General features: G+C 38.8%; 1 protein-coding gene across 2 annotated transcripts in view; it reads right to left on the minus strand.

Moving 5' to 3' along the window:
• Positions 1–26013, minus strand: part of TENM2 (teneurin transmembrane protein 2) — a 1512848-nt gene that overhangs the window by 897470 nt on the left and 589365 nt on the right. For both annotated transcript variants that reach the window (XM_049109164.1, XM_049109163.1), the window contains one exon: positions 22358–22657. In XM_049109164.1, coding sequence (XP_048965121.1) covers positions 22358–22583 — 226 coding nt within the window. In that variant the 5' untranslated portion in view covers positions 22584–22657. The remainder of the gene's footprint in view (positions 1–22357; positions 22658–26013) is intronic.

Here is a 26013-nt window from a genome sequence, read left to right on the forward strand (position 1 = left end):
GAGCCTAAAGTGGGGCTCTATGCAGATCTCCACACGGGGCTAGATCTCACGACCCTGAGATCAGACCTGAGCTGAAACCAAGAGTCTGATGCTTAACTGGCTGTACTACTCAGGCGCCCCTGCATTAGTCCATTAAATATTCCTGCCAACAGAGCAACTACTCATTCCATGAGTACCTTCATTTGAGCTAAACTTAATTTCAGTTCTGTGAATATCTCAAATCTGCTAACAAAAAATTATGGTATCATATGCAGATCGCCCTACATATTACCACTTGTCAAAGAATAAGACAGACAAAGCCAAATTGATGAAGAAAAATGGTCATGTTTTCAAATTACCTGTGAAATTCTTAAGGCAGATTGGTTAAAAATAAGTTAACAACCATATGGTACCATCTTACCTATTAATTTTGCAAAAATTATAAAATCATGATGACATCTAATGCTGTCCAGGTTGTAGTTGAATTACAACTGGAGTTAAATTATAAGTGGTAGTGTAAAATGAGAAAAGCCATCTGATGAGAAGTTTGATGTTTCAAGAGGCACAAAAGTGTTCATTCTCTTTGACCCATTAATCCTATTTCTAGAAACTTACTCTAAATGTATAGACAATTGTTTACTGAATCTTACTTATTTTAGTAAAAAATAGCAATGATCTAATTATTCAATATGCAAAGAATGGTTAAGTAAAATTTCATATATAAATCCAATGTATGGCATTTGGTGATTAGAAAGGAAATCACTGAGGGTATGTAAGTCTGAAGGATAAGTGAAGAATAAAAGGACACAAACGTGTAACTATTCTATGTAAAAATGTACCCACGTGGATGAGAGGAGAGCTAAAATTAAAACAAAAAAATAAAAACTTGATTTGTTATGAAGGAGTGTCATATAAATGTCTATATCATTAATATATATTAATATTACAATACAATATGCATGTAATAATTTATATACTAAAATTATTTCAGGTACTAAAATATTATTTTTATTCCAATATCATTTCTACAATTAAACACATAATTTTAATGTTTGAGGCACACAAATTATTGATCAAGTTCAGGAAATTATATTAGACGGTGATGTCCCACTTTTTGTTAAGTGTGTCATGTCATCTTTAAGATGATATCTATCTCATGTAAAGATTCCAGGGCTCCTAACTATATTAAATCACATATTAAACATATTTTCTCATTTCTCCAAATTCAAGATTTTAATTCTCTTTAATGCCCTATTTTAATTGGAATGTTGCTAAATCCGTTGACAGTCTTACCAACCATTTTAACAGCCTTTTAATTTGTCGTCTAGAAAATTATAACTCTTCATTAACTTTGGGAGACACAGCATTGCAGTTGTGATATATCATTCCTCATTTTATTAACAATCTACTTAATGAAATTCAGGCTTCGAGCAGATGATGGTGATAATGTAAGCACTTGCCCTGGATTTTTTTTTCTTTAACAAAATTAAGAATTTACTGATAAGCATAATAGGAGAACAAACATCCAATTTCTCAGGAGTGCAAGAAGTAAAAATCCAAAAGAAAGAGATTTTTGAGTTCTCATATGTATAATTAGTATCCATATAATTTTTTCTAAAATGCTCAATGTCTTTACAATGCCATTTGCCACTGTAAGGTAATACTAAAAGGCTATATCAGTCTCACAGTATTTATAAACATAACCGACTTGGATCAAAAACGGGGGATGACATAATCTTGTAGAGGATCTTGATGCACATGAAAATGACAATCAGGACAGTAAGTAGGTGAAGAAAGAACACTCCTTTCAGGGTAAGTCTGGAGGTTCTTCACTCCAAATGGCATTCAACTATAATTGTATATTTAAATATAGTTGTAGTTCTCTCTCAGCAGATCTCACAAACTATGGTATTAGTAATGTGAAATTAAATATAACTAGACGTATTCAAAGATCTAGCAAGTAAAAGAAGAGCCAGGACTGATTCCACACAGAAGCAGAGAGAGAGAGTGATCTGGGAGGGGTCTATGGATCATTCATGCTTTCCTTGGACTCATTTTAGGAGAAAACTAAGGCTTAAAGAGGGTAAGTGACATGTCAAGGTGACAAAGTAAATTAATGTCAGAGTCCAAGTAAGGGTTGAGGCTCCATGAGGACGGTGTTTTCCTCCTGCCAGGGTCCTGTTTGGCAGCATAGATGCTCGTTGCTCAGCTGCTGAATCCACCAAAAATGTCACGCTTTATCCTGCATCACCTTGGTGGTGTCACCCAAAACTAGAGATGGTTATGAAAGATAGATTCAGAGGGAAAAAGCATCTCTTGTAAGTTTTTTTTTTCCTTTTGTTCAGGTTTATGTAGCAAACGTTGTAACACACTGAGATTAATTTTCACATAAGACCTATTTTTCTCATGGGAATCAGACATCATTTCTTGTTCCTTTTTCATATCATGACACTGTCCTCCCTAGGGATGATTTGTTGTATAGGTGGAAAGCTGTCCACAGACACATCCAAAATGGACAGAAAAATCCAGCAAGTCTTGCCTTTGTCTCTTGACTCCATCTTTTCTGTTCTGGGCATTTGTGTGTTTTGGACCGAGATACAGGAGTTCCTTTTTAGATAAGTCTAAGCAATATTTTACAGTTAGGGTAAATGGAGGTGAATAGTATACCAGATTACTCTATGGCCTACAGTATTTATTTTTCTTTGTTTTAATGGTCATTTGATTAAAATATACCACAATCAGATCCAATCAAATCATTAACTTCATGTACAACTCTTTAAGTAATTTAACACATTTAGTATATATGATTTTTGTGTATGTTTGTGAACATAAACATATAAATTTATGTACTTACAAATTTATAAATATATAAATTTTAATGTTTAAGATATGTAATATGTTCCATATGATTTATTGAACATGCATATTTAATATGTGTATATTTATGCACATATGCATATGTATAAAACTATATGTGTACGGCCAATTTAAAAAAAATAAAAGTACATTCATGCTATAATTCAAATACTGTAGGGTTTGGTAATTATGATGTCACTGCAAAAAAACTAAGGTTTGAGGGGTAGTCATTTGATCTTGTATAACCCCCTTTTCGTGGCCTCAGAGAAATAAGACATAGGATCCCTACATTCATAAAACTTAAAATTGGTTTAACAAAATGATACATTATAGCATATGATATGGGGTACGATTTTTAAAGAGAATTTAATTTTAGGAAGGATTTTTAAGGTTTATTTATTTATTTGAGAGAGAGCACTAGCATGTGCGTAAGTGGGAGGGGACAAGTAAAGAGAGCAGAGGGAGAGGGACACAGAGAATCCTTGAGCAGACTGCCTGCTGAGCATGGAGTCCACCGTGCACGGCTCCATCCCAGGACCCTGAGGTCATGACCTGAGCCAAAAACAAGAGTGGGATGCCTAACTGACTGAGCCACCCATACACCACTTAAGAAGTATTTTTGATTTTTGATTCATGCCCTAAACATTTAGAGTTATACTAAAGTCCAGCTTACTTACTATTTTTTCTCTCTACATTAGCATGATTTAAAATACCATTTATATATATATATTTATAATACACATTTATATTAGTGTCATGTACAAAGATTTATATAGAATTATGATCACTGAGGCATTATAATAACAAAAAAAATACATGAAAACCAAAATTCCACTGGAATGAAAAGATTAAGTGTAAGAGATAGTGTGGATATAGTCACATGGCAATGACATACAGTTGTTGGAGAAATCTTATTCCAGAAGATTTCGAGAAAAAAAAATTCAAGACATGATAAGTAAAAAGAGCAGAGTATTAAAAGTACATATAATTTCAATTTTGAAAATACGCTATATGTGCGCAGAAGCAGCTAAAAGGCTAGAAAATAAACATACCAAAATGATAATAGCAATTGTTGCTGAGAAGTAAGATAATCGGTTGTTTGAATTTTCTTCTTTATATATGTGTCATTCTCAAATTCTTTATAATGAATATGCATTGTTTTTATAATCAGAAAAAAAAATGCAACCCAAGTTCTTTAAAAAGACTCTTAAAGACTGACTCCCAAATTATCCCAAGCCCCATGCAGCAACCTGAGCCCTATTCTCCTCCTCAGTGAAGCCAGGTTATGCCACCACATTCAAATGTCCAGGGTCCCTGAGATGTGGGCCAAACCAGGCAATAACGAACTCACTATTTTCTAAAAATACAGTGAAATGAAGACAGACTCTAGTACTGAGCATTTTATGCTAAATATTCTAATTATTAATAATGCAATTAATTCAATTAAAAAGATACTTTATAAAATAAGAATAAATGGGGTTTAAACTAAGTCCCTCACTGTCTAAGGTTCATTTGGGTCCCAGCTTAACAATTATTTACATTTAGTATAAACTAATTTACTGTTATTATCATTTTTATTAACGTCATCAATTTCTCTGATTCACTTTCACACATTCAAGGGGAATCAACAACACTAATTTTCCAGCCTATAATTTGTATGTGACAACCAAGCGTGGTGTACATCTCTCATATGAATTTAATTCTTCCTTTTTTTAGTTGTTTAGGGTTCAGTCCTGATCAAATGAAATTCAGAATGCTATTTATTTCTTTCGTAAAACACAAAACCTCCTACTCAGAGGTCACTGCAATTGCATCAAATGAGAGGCTAATTAATGTGTTTATTAAGTTTACTCTGAAATAAACACATATATGCAAAAGTGAAAATGCTTCTTTTTCCTTTTCTTTTTTTTAAGCAAGTGCCAGGTGATGGCATCTATATACACAAACACTGCATACTCTAAGGAGGACTTTCTACAAATATTTTTAAAGGCTCCTTTTGGCTCTGAAAAAAGTAATATACTGGGACTGCCACAGGAGCATGAGTCGGGCTGTGAGAAGCCATAATCCGAATATGCTAAGAAAATGTAAGCAAAAAATTGCAAATAAAACTGCTTATATTCATGTAACTTGTTTGGCGACAGCCGTATAGCATAAGGAAAGCTGCTATAACTCATAACAGCATCTTGTAATAAAACAGCTCTATGCATCCCTCTCAAACTGTTCAGTGCTCAGAACTCATCAGATGGCTGAGTAAGCATTACACTTTGGGACAGTAAATCTGTTTCCAATATGGTGTACATTCACAGATAGGCGCTTTAGTATTCATCCTAAGACACTTCCAGCTAAGCACTCATAAAGAAAGGGTAATCATATATTTAAATATCGGGATGCTATTTTCTCTGTCTATTTTAGTAATCTAGTTCACACTAGAACAAGCCTAAATGGATCTTAGGAAACCTTTAGCAAACTCAACCCTGACTCACAGCGTAGAATCTCTACCTACAGTGGTCTCTGGGAAACCTCTTCTGCTCCCGTGATACTCGGTGCTTCTGTTTGCCATGGTAGTTTCTGTGTGGTACTAGCATTATATGGCTCTCTTTATTGCCCTCACATTAGCTCGTGGGTTTCCTTAGAGCATGGGCTGCTCCATTTCCATGTCTATATTTTCCCAGTTCCTAAACAAAACCAGAGACAAAGCCAACCATAGGTAAATATTTGATGATTGAATGAGTCATGTAAACTCTGGAGTAGGTCCTAGGACACTGACTGTACAGAGGAATACACTTTGCCCCAGAAGTCCTGTCTGAGACTCCTGCCCAGCGTCCCATGGTTCACCATGGTCCAGCAGAAGCTTGAAGCCATGTCTCCTGACTTCAGACTCTCTGTCCTGAATTGCTGAGTTGCTGGAAAATCTGAGTTGCTGAAAATCTGTGCAAGGGAACAAGTGAAGCTGGAGGCAGGGGGTGGCCTTCTCGGCAGGCTAGAACTCTGACTTGCTCTGATTCACCCCATCTAGTCACACAAGACACAGCAGGAGAGAGACACAGGGAAGAACAACTTGAGGTAAACATGGGTGAGGACACATCAAGGAGCTGGAGACTGCAGCAGTCAGAGAATGGTCCAGCCCGTCACTTCATAGGGATGGGGAGGTAAGAACTATCTCCTGTGGGTTCAGAGAAAGGAAAGGAAATAGTTTAAAAAAAGAAAAAGAAAAAGAAAAGGCACAACGAAAGTGAGGAGAACTAAAGACCACACTTTTGGTGTTGAAATGATTCGTGCTTGAGGACTGGAGAGGCAAAGGACAGAGTTGCCCACCCAGGTCTCCTGCTTCACTCTTGTCAAATATCAACAGATTCCTTAGTCACTGTAAACTCAACTCTGTGAATTTAGGGGAAGGAACAATGAACTTGGTCAGTAGGTGGTTGAGCTAGATGAATACTGAACTAGAATCCCGCTCTAAACCTAGAAGCTTATGTGACCTTGGCCTCAGCTTCCTTATCTGTCAAGTGAGTGGTTTGAAACAGATTGGCCCTGAGGGTCTGTCTGGTTCTGATATTCTATGTTCACAGCACTTTTGAGAGAGTCACCATACCCTCGCCATCTACGGTTTCCAGAGAAATAGCATCTGTCACATGAGTGACACAGCATTTGTATCCCTCCCTTTATTTTTCTTCTGCTAAGGTGTTTTAATCCTGACAGTATAATAGAATAAATCACAGCCATCAGAGATGGGAGTGACACTGGCCACACACATTCGAGATAAACAGTCAAAAATCACTCACCCATGCCTTCCCCTTTGCCCACAGCCTCTGCTGTCTGACAACACTAAGGTTGAACTACAATTTCCATCTGGCTGCTCAGATCTGTACACCAAAATAACCCTCTGCATTGTCTTAATAGCTGTAATGATACTCTGCTTTCTAGCAGCCTGTCTATTCAGACCATCTCAATATTTGGACTTGATTGCTTCCCTTCAGCATATGTTGAGGGAAGTATGGTTGTTATATAGTCAATCAACAAACATCTCTCAGAGCCTACAAACAGCAGCACTAAAGGTAGATTGCTTAGGTTTGATTTTCTTCCCACCACTTAATGTACAAGTTGCCTGCCCTTGGGAAGGGTAAGTAACCCCTCAAAACCTTGGTTTTCCTTAAGCATAGTGATGAGTTTTATTTAGGAACCTCACAGGTATGAGGCACACATATTGAGATAGGAACCTCAGTAACTTTAGCTATTAACATTACTGTTACAACCCTTTATCCCTGTGTTAGACAAGAGAAGGAGATTATTACAGTGCTAGAGAGATAGATGAAGGTGATAAAAAGCTTCAAAAAGACAGAGTTCAGGCAGCCCCTGGTGGCTCGGCGGTTTAGTGCCGCCTTCAGCCCAGGGCGTGATTCTGGAGAGCCGGGATCGAGTCCCACGTCGGGCTCCCAGCATGGAGTCTGCTTTCCCTCTGCCTGTGTCTCTTCCTCTCTTTCTGTGTGCCTCTCATGAATAAATAAATAAAATCTTTAAATAAATAAAAAAAAAGACAGAGTTCTCAGAATAATTGGCCTGGGGGCTAACTAATTCCCATAAATGGATGATTTTCAAGATGCACTCTTATCCACCTGTTTGCTTTGCTTCCTCAACACTTAGCTTAGCTGGCATTCCTGCACCCACCTGTGAAAGCGATCTGTGAATGAGAAGCTATGATATTCCGTACAACCAAGGATGGATATGTTTGTGTATGACAGGGGGTTTTTTGATCTTTAAAATATATATATATATATATTCTCTCTAAAGAAGAAAGGACTGTGACATACCTGAATTAAACCACCTTTGAAAAGCCAAGGAATCACTGTCTTTCAAGGATGACTGAGGTCCAAGAAGTCAATATTCACTGTGGCTTCTGAGAGAGGCAGCAAGACGTGGAAGCTAGTGGTGGATACATGGTTTAAAATAAAGCAAGAAAGGGTTACACCCACTCTTCCGATCCACAAAGCAAGAGTTCTGGATAAGGGTCATGATCTGATGGAAATGTGCTCTCTTTGTGCTCCACAAAACATCCACTGCTCAGATGTGTAACTCATAGCAAACTCAGTACAAGGAGGGAGCTTACTGCCTTCGGTGTATAGACAACTCAGAGACTCCACAAATTTCTGTCAGACACACTTGAACCGCCTCTAGGCGGCAGGTGTTCCTATTTCCCCTTAAAGTGATCCTGGATGGCTTTTACCTGTTTTTACCTCTTCCTGCTCACACTCTACCTTAGGATTTGTTTCCTGCTGAGAAGTCAGCAGCTTTGTACTATTGCTCTCCGGCTGAAAATCCTCAAATGAGTTCCCACTGTCCCCTTAGTTTTCTGATTATCATGATCTCCATATTTTGGTCTTTCCATTTTAAAAATGGGGGTGATGTTGAGTTAATAAATGTTAAGATTGCTGAAGAATGCCTGGCACTTCAAAAGTATGTAATGAGAAGTATGATCATGAAACAAACAAACAAACAAACAACTCTATGAAAGAAGATTCCTTCTATTCATTTGATCCCTGCCCCAGCCCCTTTATAAAATGTGCTGAATCCCTGCCAGGGCATGCTGAATCCTTCTAATTCCATTAAAGACCAAAAGCAGGTAGCTTACAATATTAAGCTGCTACATAATTAAACATTCTATGACAAATCATTCTCCTGAGATGTAAACTGACGTTGAACAAAAAGTAAGTTGTTCCCACCGATATTAATTCTCTGTCTTATAGTTTTGAGATCAAGCCATTTGAGTTGCCTCAAAAGGGTTAATAAAAGACCTCATAAAGGTCTCTGAAATCTGAGGCTGAAATTACAGCATGTGTTATTATTACTGTTTTTGTTAGTCACCCAGAAAGCAAGTGAGATATGTGCTTAGAGGATATAAAAAAGAAACAAAAATGCATGTTGGCTTTCACTCAGGGTTTGGCTAAAAATACATTCCGACATGCAGCGCACAGGCATGTCCTAGAAAGCTCGCATGGTACTGGGGGCGGCCAAGAGGCAGCTCTGGCTTTGTTTGGCAACAAAGATCACTTGATCATGCAGAGAGAGTAGGGGGTCTGGCAGAGTCAGCTTTGAGTAAAAAACTGTGACTTCCAATGTTCCTTCCCAATGTACTGTGGCCAAACTGAAATAACACAGGGCAAACAGATGCCCTATGGGGAGGTGGGAAGGGGGTTAAGGAGGATGGAGGGAGAGCTTTGGGACCAGATGTGATCCCTTCAAATTCTAATGTATGATGAGAATCTCTGTTCAACAAACATTTATTAAATGTCTCTGTGAATGGCACTCTAGCTGGTACTAAGGGGGATGGAAAGATGAATGAGCCACTGTCTTCATCCTCCAGGAACTTACAGCGTATATTTACAGCTCGCTATTCTGCATGGAGATGTGACGTGATGGCTTTCAGAGGGGAAAATGCAGTACCAGGTTTCCCAGGCATATAGTGAGAAATCGTACATGTAGTAAAAGCAACAACAAAGACAACCAACCAGGGAACACTATATTTTTGCAATTTTTATATAAATCTACAACTATTTTAAAATTAAAAGTTTACTAATTTTTAAGACCAACCAACCAAACGTAAATCATAGTGTTTCTTATGTAAAACAAAATCAAAAAGTAAATCCTAAACATTCTAAAATTTAGTAAATACCAAGCCATATCTTTAACACAAGCCCAGTGTCTTCTTTTTAAATCAATCAATTCCCAACCATGAAGTCCTATGCTGGCATCTTTAAGGAACTAAATCTCCCAGATAGACAGTCTTCCTTTGGCCTACACAGTGTATCTCAAAATGATTCAGCTGCCAGAGGTCTTAACCCACATTGCCCTGAAAGCAAAGGCTGAGAAGAATTCTTGTGAATAAGTACTTTATTTGTGATTCAGAGGAGCAGGAGTAAGGGACAGGGTGAATAGACAGGCCAGAAGGAAGAGCCAAAATAAGGATGTGTGACAGAGTTGGCCACTGCTGGGGGTGCCTCGTGATGATGGTGATGGGACCTTCCAAGGAGCCTTAGGCTGTGCTTCTCAGGATGAAGGAGAGGAACATATGTCATGAGCTTCCTATCTACTGGCTTCTGAACCCACTGGTCAAGGTGGCCTCACAAGTGCTGATTCTGGGATTGTTCACACTTGGTTGTCCTCATCCGTAAGGGAATTTACCACCTTAGTGTCTAAAAATTCCAGGGCAGGAAAACAGGCCAGCATGTTGTGCAGAGCTTACTTAAATAGCTCCAAGAGTACATTACAGCAACATTTAAAACCTGAGGATTTTATTTAAAAAAAATCCAGATTTCTCATTTTCTTGATAAGTTGTGAGATATAGAACACACTAGACTTGAATACTCTACAGGCTCCAAATCATCAGAGATGTGAGGCACTGCCTAGACATGCATAATCCAACCTGGGACAGTCTCCACCATGACACATAGTTGAAAACCCAGCTTGTTTCATTCCTTGATCTTACCTGCCTTCTCCTATGAATATTGGACTTTTCGCCCTGTCTTGAACTATTCCTAGACTTAATAAATATTCACAGTGAAAAGCAAGCAGGGACTTACTATTAACACTATCTTTCCTCACTGGCTTCATCTTTCAAAATGAATATAATTTGATTGTATTCCTTCCAACAGTAGGTTTCAATTCATCATTATTGCTTTGATGTTGAATGTTAGATCAATGGATATAATTAATTGATTACGTGTTGTATTCCAAGACAGATGCTCAAATTAAATCCTCACTTTTAATGTCTAGCAGAATGCAAGATAAGAAGCAGGAGTGCTTAAAGAATCAGTCTACTTGCTTCTTCTGACTCAGAACAAAGAAGTGGACCCTCCAACCAAGAAACAACCCTGTAACACCTGATACACAGGTGTTGGTTTGGAAATACTATAATAATGAGCTCCCAGCTACATGGTATTTATTAAGCAAAACTCTCTAGGAATGAGGAATTGTCTATTAAAACTAGAATCATGGGCTTTTGAGTGAAAAGGAAGATTCCAAGTCATGATGCTAAGCATGAGGTCCTGTATGTTTGAAAGGCTGTTACCAAAGAGATGGTTATATTCTCCAGAGTTCATCCAGTTATACTCAATCCTTTGAGATGTATGTATAAAAATATTGATGCCTTAGTCCAACCTTCCAGTGATTCAGACTTAATTAGTCCTAAACAGGTTTGGGGCACAGGGACTTTTCAAAACTTCCCAGAAAACTCTAATGAGTGGCCTAATGAGTAAAGGGACAATGGCATGGGGCTGTGGCCATATTCGCTGTCCCCTCACTGCTCAGCTCAGACAACTCAGCACTTTCCGTAGCCTACCTGGCTGTTCAGTCTCTGGGTTTGTGAAGCAGAAAGTGTTAAGTGGGTCATCTCCAGGCAGGGCTTTTGCTACACGTACAAAAGGGGGTCAGAACGTGAGCATTAGCTAAATTGTCACTGTGAACTAGCAAGAATTTGAACCCAAGGCAAAATTGACAGTGTCACCCAAATTTGCAGTCATTCTGGGAAGAATTTTTTTGGGCTCTGGATAGTCACCCTGCAGATGCCTGGATTCATTCTTTCTTTTCTCTTTTCTTTTCTCTTTTCTTTCTTTCTTTCTTTCTTTCTTTCTTTCTTTCTTTCTTTCTTTCTTTCTTTCTTTCTTTCTTTTTCTTTTTCTTTTTTTTTTTTTTGACATGAAAGTAATATTTTCCCTTCTGTCAATGTTCCAGCAAACATATCCATAGAAACATATTTAACCCACTGATATTCCTCCCTAAATAAATTCAACATTTTTGTTCAAAGTGCTACAGGTAAATTCAGTGTTTTAATTCCCATACGCGAAGGGGACTTTACCTGTACAAGGACGAACTGAGAAGCATGTATTATACAGTCAAGGTGGCAGCAGATGTGGGGGGATTTAAAAGGAAGTGCTTCAAACTATTTTTAAAATAAAATGCATCCCACTGGGACAGCAACTGCCCAATGCCTACTATTCATAAATCAGGGTGAACAAAGAGAAGCTTCACATTTTGTGGCTCTGGCCAAAGAAAAAGACCTGAAAAGGAAGGAGAATAACAGGTTCAGCCGAGAATATAACAGAACTCATCCGATTTTCTCTGTGTCTTTTTCTTTTTCTTTCTTTCTTTTTTTTTTAATGTGTTGTTTTTGTTTTTGTTTTTGTTTTTGTTTTAATTCCCCAAAAGATCTTTCTATCTCGGAGAAAATGCAGCAAACATAATGCTCATGGTAACTTTGGGAAAATATTCCAGATATTATATAAGAGACTGTTGGACCTTATTAAATAAGTCTGTGTTGCACTTATTTTTAATATCTTTGCGCACACTCAGTATTTGTTCTGATCGCTCCCAGCAGAGATTTATTACGAAAGTAGATCTGACTTGAGGTTGAGTGGAAAGGAAAGCAGTCAGTGCAGAAGGAATATTGAGTAACTTGGTGCAAGGGAGTTTGGCTGCAGCAGAGAGAGAGGGCTTGTGAGATATGCATGCCAATTAAGGTGCTCAAGAAATGAACATGAATTCATTTCGGGTACACACCAGCCCCCTCCTCTTCCTGCATCCCTAGGGATGCTTCTGGAATTGCCAGACCTGAAAATTAAATTATAAACCTAAAACACGACGCTGAAAATGTAATGTCTCCTTTGATAATATCAGTAGGATGATTCATCAGTGGGTGGGGCAGCATCCCTCCTGGATGCACAGCGTAAGGCATGGTGAGCCCGACATTGGCAATTACTCCAGCTCTCACAGCAGCTTCTCCAAAGCTCCCAGTTGGAATTCTATCCTGTCACAGATCACATTGCACCCAAGGCCTCCTACACATATGACACAGTAGGTCCCTACAGAGGCACAACCACAATCCGTGGCACCAGGGTGGAAAAGCCAAAAGGGAACCACCAATACTCGCAAAAAGCAAATGTTATTGCACTGCAGTATGTGAGTGTCAAAGTGTGCTGCAGAAAACTCTTGCAGGCTGGCATTTCACGAGGTGGGATTTGATATCATCATGCTGGACAGACACACAGCCCACATGTTCTAAGTTCCTTTTCTGAGCCATGCTTTACATTCGTCTTCTTGGAACAGGAAACAAGCCACTAAACAGAATAAATTCTCTTGGAGGTGCAACCGTGAGTCACAGCACAAAACTGCAAAGAATTTTGTTTATCTCCCTGTTCACAAGAGTCAGAATCCACATGAGCTGTCTGCTGAGTCACTCATACTGAGGATAATAGTAACAATAACAACTCATAAAGGGCCATCAGAGTTCAGAAGGCGGAGGTTTCACCAAAGAGGTGGTTTGTACATTAAGCCTTGTGGGAAGGAGGGATTTGGAATAGGCAGATATGTATTCTACAAAGAAGAAATGGGCAGAGGAAGGTACATACTCTTTTTGCTATTGCTATGGCCTTCAGGGGCTGGGTATATAATGACTGAAGAGATGACTGGTAGAAGACAAAAAACAAGAGATGTGGCCTGTGGCAAACTGGAATGTGAATGGACTGGCTACAGGCACTCCATTCAAAATTTCTAAAGCAATCTGTAAGCCGAACTAAGCATATCTAGGGGCTAAGTATGCCTGTGTGCATTAACTTTGTGACCTCTGATTTAAGGGATAAAAAGGAGGCCACCCCTGAGTAGGGGAGTGGGAAATAAAGCTAGTCCTGTTTTATTTATTTATGCCTGGAATACAAAGTCAAGTTTGGACTGAGTAGAGCCTACAATGGAAGTTCTTGCTGTTGTTGTTTTCCCAACTCTCTTTACAAGAATTTCTTCTTTTTCCTGTCCATTGATTACCTGTGTTCCCATCTGAGCTTCTTATTTCTTTTCCTTGTACATTTTTCCTGGATAATCACACTGAGTCCCATGAAATTATTAGCTGTCAACTCCTAAATCTCTATCTAGCTCAAATCTCTCAGCAGTATTTCAGAGTTGTATTTTCAACTGCCTATTAGATATCTACATGTGCATGGCCTAAGGGCACCTCCAACTCAAAGGGTCCACTGTTACACATACTATCTTTACTTACAAACCAGCTCATCCTCTGTTCCAAACCCAAGTGACTGGCACTAACATTTAGACAGTTTCCATAACCAGAAACTTCAGTCCTTGAATCTTCTTCTCTTCCTTACCTTGTTTTTCCTATCAGTTGCCACAAAGTATTGACCTGATATTCTTTTCTTTTTTTTTTAAGATTTTATTTATTTATTCATGAGAGACACAGAGAGAGAGAGAGAGAGAGAGAGAGAGGCAGAGACACAGACAGAGGAAGAAGCAGGCTCTATGCAGGGAGCCTGACGTGGGATCTACCTGGGACTCCAGGGCCCTGGAGTATGTGAGTGTCAGAAGGCAGGCACTAAACCTCTGAGCCACCCAGGGATCCCTTGACTTGATATTCTAAACATCCTTAGCTTTGCTAGATAAGTTACCTATTGGCAGGAATACAATACAGACTCACTTGCACACAAACATACCCACCCTCCCCATACATACACACACATACTTGGTCTTTGCTTTTTAAGCCAATGATAGAGAATGAACAAGGTACTGTGGTCACACAGGAAAGGAGTGATGAAATCTTTTTTCTGTATTTTTCTTGCTCTGAATCCATATGAGGTGCTCTGTTGCTGATGCTACTCTTTATATAGTCAGGAACCTAATAATATTGAGGGAAAAAAAAAATCCAAACTCTTGGAACAACGCTACTAATACTCAGCAGTATGTCACCATTCCAGGAGAACTTGAACTAACAATCTATGCACTTCCATTTAAGGGCTTATATACAAGTATTGACCTTTCCTATCTCTTTAAGTAAACTCAACATCAGAAAGGTAAAATACTCTTTACAAAAGGACAAAGCAGTCAATGCGCAAGATTCCCAGAACAATGTCTGCCTCCACTTCCACAGTGTCCTAAAAAGTCAATGATCTCTGTGGCTCAACAACATTTTTCAAAACATCTTCATCATCCCAGGTCAGACTACCAAACTCCCTTGCCTGGATGGAACATGCTCTCCTAATCTTCCTCACTGAGCATCTTGTCTCCCTGTAATATATTCCATAAACTGAAGGTAGCGTTATCTCCCCAAAGGACATCATGACCCACTTTCACCCTACCACTCTAGCTCATTTGTCCCCACTCCACATTCAGCGAACTTGAACTTCTTGTAGATTCTTGGAACAACCAAGCTTTGTCATCTCTGGACCTTTGCACATAAGGTATCTTTTGCCTGAAAACTTCTTGTTGCCCATCTAATCCCCCAACTCCTCATCCTTCAAGTGTATGAAAGGATGTCATAATATCTGGCATTCCTAATGCACAATTCTGGGGTAGATTCCTCTCCAGAACCACAGGGTATTTTCTCTTTTTGGTGTTTATCAGATATACCTAATTATATATCTATTAGATCTTTCCTTTTTAGGATCACCAACTACATGTGGTTACAGACTGTATTTGCCTTATTCATTGCTATACCCCATAACTTAGAGTTGCTTCATGGGTGCTCCAAAACATATTTGAATTAATTTGAGTGAAGGGGCAAAAATAGGGCAGTGTTTCAGAAATTCAATACCATTGATGATACAAAAAAAAAAAAAAAAAAAGCCAGGGGAAGGACTAAGGGAAGGAGGCAATTTAAATGGTGAAATAGTTGTCCAGTCTTGAAATGTTAGAAGTTTCCCATGGAATAAGAAATTTGGACAAAAGATAAATTAATAAAATACAACTGTCATGATTTGGTGAACACAATATTAAAAAAAGATAGAGTTTTCTTGGAAGACCAAAATGTAAGAGTTGTGATACCAGTTCCCCAAAGCTAGGAAATAAAAAATGGAAACAGATTTTGAGGAAATGACAAGTTTTCTACTGGACTATTAAAGAAGACATACTCCAGGAGCAGTTAGAAAAGTAGAAATGGAGCTTGGAAAGACCATTCATGTTAGACTTGAGTATCAGCAGAGTTGGGAGCCCCTTTTATGAAGCCAGTAGTATTCCTTCTCCACTTATGATACCATAACCTTTCTTTCTGGTAAGGAATTCATTCCATCCAGTTTAGGAGGCACTCACCATAAGTCATCTCCAAGCACAGAGTAGGCCTAAGTCAAAGGCATGGCCAAGTAAAGTCAAAGTGATGGAGGCATCAGTGTGTACCCCCTGCCAGGCCTATCTGGATCTGACCCTTTCCAACAATGTTATGGAGGGCAGAGAATATGAGAGTAGGATTATCAACAGACATCTTCAAACAGTCTCTCCAAAGAATAAAGCCAAGTACAGAGAATGAGAGATGGTATGTATAAACCCAGATGCATTGTTATTCTCCAGTGATGGAAGACAAAGCATCACACCTTTTGTATAAGTTCATTTCAGTTGGAATATTATCTCACTTTCATTTGTAACTGAAAAAGTCTTGAAAAGTAGGTACAGTGAATGTTGAAGTTATAGGAACTGGACTGTTATGAGAGTGCCATGGAAAAGAAGAGCAGAGGGCTAAGGGTGAAAATGGAGAAGTACCACAGAAAAAAAGAACAAAAAAAGAAATACAATTCAGAGAAAGTTAGATGCAAAGTAGGAAGCCAAATTGACATTAGGTAATTACTTAAAGGGTAATAATTGGGCAGACACAGAGATTTTATTTTAAACAACATAGGTTTAATACCAGAAGGGCATTGAATAATACAACAAAGAAAATCCAAAGAAGACTGAATCACTAAGTGACAAGGACTCCAAATTATTATCCATAGAGTGATGAGAATGGATTTTCTCTAGAGTTTATAAGGACAAAATCTTCCCTTAATTAAACCCAGCCCTAATATTCACATTTATTTATATGCCATAGAATGCACACCTTTAAAAATGTTTGTATCCAATGACACTACCTTAGAGCATTTTTTCTAATCTTTTTTTCTTTTTTCCTTGTAAAGTTGTTTGACTAGCAACTCTGTTACAGTCTGTTGGCATCAGCTGACAGTTGTTAGATGGTATCCTTCCTTCTTTTCTAAAAATAGGGAAATAATGTGTGAGTTATGTTCATCTTTGGTACCAAAAGGTATGGAGCATAGGAAGTCAAGCACACTTTACCAACAACTGGAAGAAAAATTCTGGATTTGAAGATGTCAGAAATTTTTGCAAGTCATAAGAGACGAGGGCAAGGAAAAAATATTTCTCTTGCACACAATAGTAAGAGAGGTAGAAAGCAGATGATGACCACTTCTATTGGTAACCTAATTAAAATGACAATCTGATAACCACTAGCATTTATTCATGACTTATTAAAAGAAAGATAGCATGCATACCATGATAATGCATAATCATAAAAAAATGACCCCAGTAACGATAGTGTGGGAACTTTTGCAGAGGGAAAAAATGAGATATAGTGGGTCTATGTTCTAGGATTTGATCAAGCTCTCACTAATGGAATACATCAGTACTGGGGTATAGGCAGTTTAACTTTGGGTCTGCATTCTAAACTGCTCTCCTATATGCCTCTCATATGAAGCAAGAAGAATTCCAGTTAGCCAGCAAGAAGACAATGAATGCTGACCTGACAAACTTTCGAACTTCACTAAAACTTAAAAATGTTCTTTGTGGGTAAAGGGCTGGAGTTTTCATAACAGAATCTTTCTAACTGTTGCTTTGGGTACAGTGATGAAAGAACTGTTCTAAGACACTGGTATAGGCAGAAATGCTCACAGATTTCCACAGTATTTCAACAATTCTTATACACACTGATTGAATGACTACAGTTAACACGTTAGCTTATTAGCAGTTCTTCATGAGTCCCTAGCATATTAACACAGGTTAAATGTATGCTACACCAGGTTAGACAGAGTAAAACACTGCCCCAATTAGTTTAAAGATCACAAGAGTGAAAACTGGCTTATGAAATACCAAAATCACACCTAGCCTAAAATGTGTATGTGTGTATGTCTTTATGTATTTTTTTAAGTGCATCAAAGGGCTGGTGAAAGATATTTCTGTGCTAGAACTGATTGAGAGAACCAATGCAAGCATATTTTCAAAAATCCAATCTTCCCCCAATTCTTTCTTCAACCTTGACCCAAAGAGACAGCCTGAGGTGCAGAGAAAGAATTCAATCTTGGCCCTCTCTCAGGAGACCTGCAGTACTAACTGGAAAGAAGGGCTTTTTGAGGCATGAGAAGCCTGGCTGAACTCTCTGGCCCACTGGGCCTTGCCTAGCACAGAAACCAGTCAGTTCTGCTTACCTGAGCAATATCATTTAGATAGCAACACCTTTCTTGGCTAGTGTTCCAGGTTGAGAGGTTGTGCGAAAAGGTGATGACTACCGGGGAGGGCAAAGAATCAGTGCTGACAGCCTGGCGCACGTTCTGACAGCAGGAACTTTTTCCTACAGTGGTGGTTGGAGGAGAGCTACTTTAGGCAGAGAGGCCTGCAGGGAGTCTAGGACAGTTGTGGAATGGAGGCGAATGCGTGAGCAGAGGAAAAGAGATCCATGGTGCTGGCAGTAGTACACATTGTACATTCAAGATAGCAACTGTAGTTCCTACGGTAAGGAATGTTTAAAGCTGTTGATACTTAAAAAGACTCACAAATTAAACTTCATAGCCTTTGACTTAGGCTTTAATGGCTTGTTTTTGTTTATTTACTTGGGAGGTGATCCAACACAGTACTTCAAGTTCAAGGCCCACCTCTTGAATCCAACCTCCTGGATTTAAAATCTCTCTTTACCAATTCCTACATTTGTGACCTTTGGAATGATTTCTTTAACCTCTCTGTGCCTCAGTTTCCTTATCTAGCAAAAAGAAGATAATAACAGAACCCATCTCACAGCACTGTCGTGAATGTTTCCCTGAGTTAATATAAACAAAATGCTCAGACTGACGCCTGATATATAGAAAGTGCTCAATGAATGTTAGCCATTCCTCTTTGGTCATTCTTGTCATTCCTGTTTGATACATCTGAAAATGGTGTACTGATCCCAGTGAAGCACAGAATGTAGACCTCACATAAATATGCAGAAGCAGAGTTCAAGTCTAACTTGAGGCTCCCAAGCCATGGGGGAATGTCTTGTGCATCACGCTGCTCTACACCCGAACTTCAGGGTTCCAACAAACAAGCTCATACAATCTGCCTGGGCACTTGGCTGACCTTCATTATTCAAAGTGGCATCTATTTCACAGGTTAGAGTGAGGCCGGGTGTGACCAGGGATCAGACCCCTGGTCACTTTTGTCAGGTGCCTTAACTCTCAGACCACTAGGATGCTATTCAGGGCAGAATTAGTCATTTACTAATTACTAATTACTCCAATGGCCACAGACCTAAGGTCAGCAATCTTCTCCCTTCACACCAGGAGGATCCAGCATAATAGAGGCCAGACAGGTAATTTGCATTGTCTCTTCTTAGGAGCAGAGGCTGATCCTGTGTTAAAAGCAAGCAAAGAAGGTATAATTTGATGGGAACTTCCATTAGCTCCTCACGGGAACACCGAGCCTACCTCTCCTGCTGGGACCTGGCAGGTTCTCACATTTGATACCTAAAGATACTTTGCAAGGGAACCAGACAGGTCTGACCCTGGCCCCACATCACTTTTAGTAGTTGGCAATACTTTTCCACTCTGAGCATCTGGAGAGTCATCCAACTGTGTTTGCCAAACTTGCTTGAATGTGAGAAGCATGTTTGTTTTATGATCAGTGTCTTGGGTTTTAAATAAGAATACCACAGGAGATGATCCCGCTATGATCCTTGCTAATGTACCTCTAGGCTAATAAGTTCTGAGATGATCCTGCTCTTTGATTTCATGAATAAGAAAATAAAATGGGAAATGCGTGACATTTAAAAATTATTGTTATTCCTGAGAGTAAAATTTATTTTAACCCTCTCTGTAGTGGCTAAGTCTCACATTGACTATGATGCTTGCCAGATTGTATCTCCTGTTCTTCCTCTCCTTAAATATGTGCTTATTTACTTCCTGAGTTCAATTTTAGAACCCATCAAAGTAGATCCACTCAGACTCTGACTACATTTTCATGCATAAATTCATAGATGTCTTCAGAAGGAACTGCACTTGCATATGCAAATACTTTCCAATGCCTTTTCATTTCTACTTTTGGCCTGCAGTTTTTAATTCATGCAAACACATTACACAAACAAATATGGGCTCAGTAACAACACACGGCATGTGTGAATTGTTAATTGCAGAGCGATGAGTTTGATATGGCCAAGCAACTTCCATTATTATCAATGGAGAGGAACAAGATTAAACAGGAAGAATAAAGGTGTATTTGAACATAAAATCCCCAGCATTGGGTTTCATTTTATGTAAATATTAATAAGGGAAAAGGTGACAGGACAATCCACAATTCAACAATAATCTGGGATCTATAGCTCAGTGCACAGTGATCCAGAAACCGGGCTGCACCTTTAATGAGACTTAGGCAGAAAGGTCTACATTTCAGCACAGAATCATAAGAAACAAAAATGTGTGCAGCAACACCGTAAATAAAACCAAAAATATAGCAGAAACTGAAAGGCTTTCAACAATACTGAACGTGCATCACCTTTCAAAATATTTGAGTCTTGTATTAGTGATACTCCTGGAAATAACAAGTGTCCTAATATTGTACATTGAAAATTTAAACAGTCCCTTAATTAATTAAGCTGTGATTCTTCATATTTTTTTCCAATTCCCATTCATGCACTTAGGGGTCAGGAGAGAACTTGGTGAAGTAAAACATTTGTTGAAGTTACTCACAGATCAAAGACATCTGATACAGAGCAATTTTCAAGCAACCCCTCCCCTTGTTTGAAGTGTGTTTTATTTACATGATGATAACTCAGAAAATGAGAGTGTAGATTAAATATAAATTGTATCCTGCAAGGGTCTATGGTTGCAGTGGAAATAGAATTTTAACTATTTTTCTGCTGATTTACTTAAATATTCTCTGAAATCTAAAAACTGGAGCTAGGCTAACTGGGGGCATGTGAAAACATGTTTGTTTTTTTGTTTTTTTGTTTTTTTTAAGAACGAACTAGAGAGAGAGAGAGAGAGAATACATATGTGTGGTTTCCCAACAGGAATGGAATTCTAAGCTCCTATTAATTGAATGTGACAACCCCACACCCCCAAAAAACATTTATATTGAAGCCTAATCCCCAATGGTATTTGGAGGTGGTGCTTTGGGGAGATGATTGAGTCATGACAGTAGACTCATCATGAATGGATTTAACTATAAAAGAAGACCCAGAGAACACTCCCTCCTTCCTCAGCTATGTGAGGACACAGGGAAAGACAGCTGTCAATGAACCAGGACACTAACTGGCTAGTACATTTATCTTGGACTTCTCAGCCTCCAAAACTCTACGAAATAAATGTCTATCATTTATAAGCCACCAGTTTAAGATATTTTGTTATATAGCAGCAGGAAAGGACCAAGACACAAGCTAAAGCATCTCACGAGGAATTAAATTAGTTGAAATATTCACTGACAGGAACATGAAACAAGAAATCAAGGATCAATGTTATGAACAAATGATGCAATAACCTAGCAGGCAGGGCCTGGAACTTGGCAGTGGCAGAGTGACCATTCCCGATGCAGTCACTGTATTTTTGTTCATTCACTTGTAATTTTGCTAAGCTGTTAATGTAAATCACACATGGCAAGGCTGGTACATGAAGCACAGGACATGGAGCTGGTGAGTCAACCTCACCATACTGCCTTTCAGCACTGTTTTTGCTTTAGCCTATATGTCCATACATTTACAGCAACCCTTGACAAGTGATAACAAACCTCCTCATGGATATTGGATATGAAGAGAGTGCCAACTGTTAGTGCTTGAGAAAAATACTCTCCACCCCAAAGAAATCAAAATACTGAGAGAAAAATAACTTTTGGTGAAAGTGGCAGGGAGAATTATATCTGTGGAATTGGGTAATAACATACATCAGCTCACCTATGCTCTGAAACACAAAAGGACCAATGCATAACTCAAAATTAACACCACATCTGAGAAGGAAAAAAATTATATATTGCACAGGATAGGGGAGGTTCAAATAGGTTTTAATCAATATGCCATTTGTTCAAAGAGAATCTAACTGAGAAGCTCGATGTGTAAAACAGTAGAAATTCCAGCTCTTGCAGGCTTGTATGTGGGATTCAAGAAAAACAGTTTAAAAGCCACAGATAATTTTGTGTTCCTCAGGACAGGGATTCATAATGGTCTCAGAAATACCCCTTACAACGCCAAAAGGTTTGCTGTACCTTACATCTATCAAAACCTACCATTGTGGGGCTCCAAAGCAACCACCAAATTGTCAAGGAATTCAGTGTCTGGGACAAAAGAGGCACTTCTGTAATTCCCACAGGCTTCTGCTACAGGTCAATAAAAGGATTGTTTTCTGAAACTAGACTCTAAAGTGGGGATGATACCGACAGGCTTTGCTTCCAGTTTTTACCAACCTCAGTGATCGACGCGCAACAGTGCAAGTCAAGAATGTAAGGCAGCTCGGAGCAAGTCAGCGGGGTCAGCTCTACCTACCTTGTCTGGGAAACTCATCTGACTCCCGGTGAACGAGGTCTGTGACTCGGTTTCCATAGTGCATTCTGCTGTCGTGGTCATAGGCCTTCAGAGTCTCGCTGGAGCTGTAGGACTTCTGCGTGGGCACGCGGCAGTCTTCACTGTCCAGGGAGGAACTGGTGTAGCGGCACTCCTTGCCACACCGCCCCCTGGTCAGAGAGCGGTGTCGCCTGTCCTTTACATCCATTATTCCGGGTCTGGCAGAAAGCTGACGATGTCAGAAAGGTGAGGCCTGAGTTTCGGCACTTGTCACTCTGCCACCTAAAAACATCAAAGGAAGAGAACAAGACGGTGATTATAAGAAATGCTGCCTTCTGGTCTGACTCGTGCTCTGACTCAGATAAAAACATAAAAAGGAAATTTGGTCAGTGGCACACAATCTCTTTTGCAAATGCTTAATGTATACTTAAACAGGCAGCCAAGACAGAACAACTGGATACAGTAAATTAATTCTTTGTCCAGTTAATAGATTTAAAAAAAATAGTAAACTAACCCATCTTTTGATTTTCCTGTATGTATACGGATGACATAAGTCTGTCACTAATGTAAGATTTTACTATGAAGCGGTTCAAAGCAAAACTGATTTCGCCTATCTTTAATTGCATTCTCTTTTTGCTGTAGAGAAGTTGGGGTCAACAAATATCAAATTAAATAATCAAAAATAAAAGAAAGGTGTACGGAGGCATACATATATGCTACTGAAGCTTTGTAATGGTACTAAGTCACATCTGACTAATATACAATTGTCTAGCTGTGTCTGGAGAATAGTAACATAAGCTATTCTCGACATGCAAAGAATCCTCCTCCAATTTCTTTAATGAACCTTTAGCAAACTCCCAATCAGTTTTCTTTCCTTTACAGATCGGTGGTGTCTTGAACAGGCCTGGTGACTCCCTCCCTTAATCACCTACCAACAGGAGATCTTCCTCACAAGAGGTCTCACTGGCACAACCACCTGATCATCAATCTAAGCCTGCCCATCCCTTCATTGCTGGGATATCCACTGCTGAAAAGAAAAATGAGGAAGAGTACTGAATGCAGTAGGTAAACTGATGGGAAGGAACCTCTTTAACATATGAACTGGTGACCAGAGAGCTCCTAGGTCTGTCACTTGACATCCTGAGTCCGAAACTGTACACCACAAACATCACTCAGAAAACACTAGCCTTCTGCAACCCTTTGTTTGTCTCCCAGAGTTAGGAGTCTCTTATGGTTTGTGTTCCTCTCTAATTTTTTTCCCACTCAGTTTCCCTTCTTTCTCTTATAGTCCCTTTCACTATTTCTTATAATCCACATATGAGTAGAGGGCAGGGGGATGGGCAACTGGGTGATAGGCACTAAGGAGGGCACTCGATGGGATGAGCACTGGGTGTTATACTATTTGTTGGCAAATTGATTTAAAACAACAACAACAAAAAAAAACGGAATGGGTATCCCCCACCCAAAGAAAAGAAAGGAAAAGAAAAAAAAAAAAAAGAAAGAAAGAAAACACTAGCTTTCTGCCTAGCAAATACAACAAAATTGCTTAGATGCCTCCAAGTTTCAAATGATGGGCTCTTAGTGATTTCATTGGCCATGCAAAATAGCATGGGCCATAGGGCCAGGGCCTGGACAGAATGGGAAAATATGAAACTTAATTAAAATGGGAAATGCAACCCAGAGACAGTGTAATGATTTTTCTCCAGACTACTGTTGCTCCCTGCCTCCTCAATATGTCAAAAAATATTTGGTGGGCAGATCTGTAGCTTTGAACCCCTCTACTCTTCTTTGGCTATTTACCACATTGTCATGGGATGTCTATTTATACCAAAGAACTAGCCTATATGCACAGCGATGGGCATGGCATCCGTCTTAAGACAGCAGAATCCAAGTTATCCTTTCCTTGTCTTTTTATACTCAGAGTCCCTTTTGGATCTCAGGAACCCTCCTGATTTACATTACCTGTATATTTTATCAAATGCAGCTTGTAATCATGGGCAATTTTATTTGAAAATTGGCAATTAAAAAGAAGGTATGCCTGTTGTGAACATCAAACACAGTGGTGTTGCTGCCACCATCACTCATAAAAGAGCTAATCTTTAGTTTCCTGGAGCATACATTTCCTGACTGGAGTCTGAGAAGCATTTTGGAGAGTTACTAGTCAAGACCTCAGGACCTGCTTGAAGGACAGAAATAGGCAATGTTGGCATGGAAGTTTTTGCTGCTGTGTAGCTGATCCAAGTATATTAACATTGACGCAATTTCTAAATGCCAAAAATCACCTTCCCTAGTTTACAACATGTGATCTCAACATTTTGGAATTCATATTAGAGGCTGGTTAAGAGTATGTCCATTGAAGTCTTAGATTGGATGCTAACCTTACCAATGGCCACTGAGTGGCCAGAGCTTTTACAAAATTAGTCCTGGACTTTCAAATTTAATTTCTCAACCAGCAAATACAGAAAATAACAGAATCTACTACATAAAGTTTTGGCAAAAATTAAAACAGCTACTGTGGTAAAGCTCCTAATATGTTGTCTAATACATGGTAGGGACTCTAAAAGAAATAGGTTTTCTCCTCCGAATAAATTTTTTTCTTAGGCAAGTATAGACTTGCATAAGACAGAAAGTGGCAACAATAATATAAATCCCTAGAATTCAAAGTTCTAATTATAAATATCAATACTTGAACTACACACAGATAAAGACTTTCAGCCCCTATTAAAGGTACATAAGACTGTGCACCCACACTGAAGAACTACAGTGTTTCTTTGAGAAATTGGTGTTTTGAGTGAATTTTATAATTTTTACCTCTCCTGCTTCACCTTAAGTTTTTACTTTTTAATGTTTTTAGTGTTCCTGACTCATGAAATCCTATCTCCTCCAATTTGTATCATGCTTTAAAAAGCAGACTGACTTTCTGTGTGTGGGCATCTGATTTTATTTCATATACTGCTAAAAAATCATGTTCTAAATGGGGGCCTAAAGGTATATTATCTATTCATAAAGTGCAAGAGCTATAGTGAATGGCCATTTTGACATTTAATTTGGTTGTCCAGCAATCTTTTCCTGTTAAATTCCTCTTTCTTGGGTATTCCTTTGATAATAAATTTGTCAGCAATGTCATCTCTGGACAAATGACAGAAGTTTATGTATAATGAAGAAACAAAAAAGGACAAATATTAGAGAACGCTAATTTTTTAAGGAACTGAGCAAAGTACAGATTGTTGGCTGAAAGACATTCTGCATTTAGCCTGCCTGTTATTTAAAAATTAGTTTTCAAGATTCAAAAAGACAAAATAGAAGAATTTATGTTACAATCTGGATCTCCAGTTTATTGTGAAAATTTGGGCAGTCTAGAAATGTCCACTTCCAGAAAGATGTATTAAATGTACTTCACATATTCCTCCCACTAGGTACAACTAAAACACCCAGATATTATATATAAAACAAATATAAGAAAAAAAAAATATGAAGGGTGGAAAGAAAAGGCAGACTAGCTAGGGCCTTTACAACCCAAGGAACAATTCTGTGGCAAGTTCCTGAGATTTCTTTTTGCCCTATATATCCCAGACTTGGAGCTAAAGACACTGGCAACACAAAAACATCAATAGGCACAAACAACAAAAGCTCCAACA

The sequence above is a fragment of the Canis lupus genome, chromosome 4, assembly GCF_003254725.2.
Source record: "Canis lupus dingo isolate Sandy chromosome 4, ASM325472v2, whole genome shotgun sequence".
Classification (NCBI taxonomy): domain Eukaryota; kingdom Metazoa; phylum Chordata; class Mammalia; order Carnivora; family Canidae; genus Canis; species Canis lupus.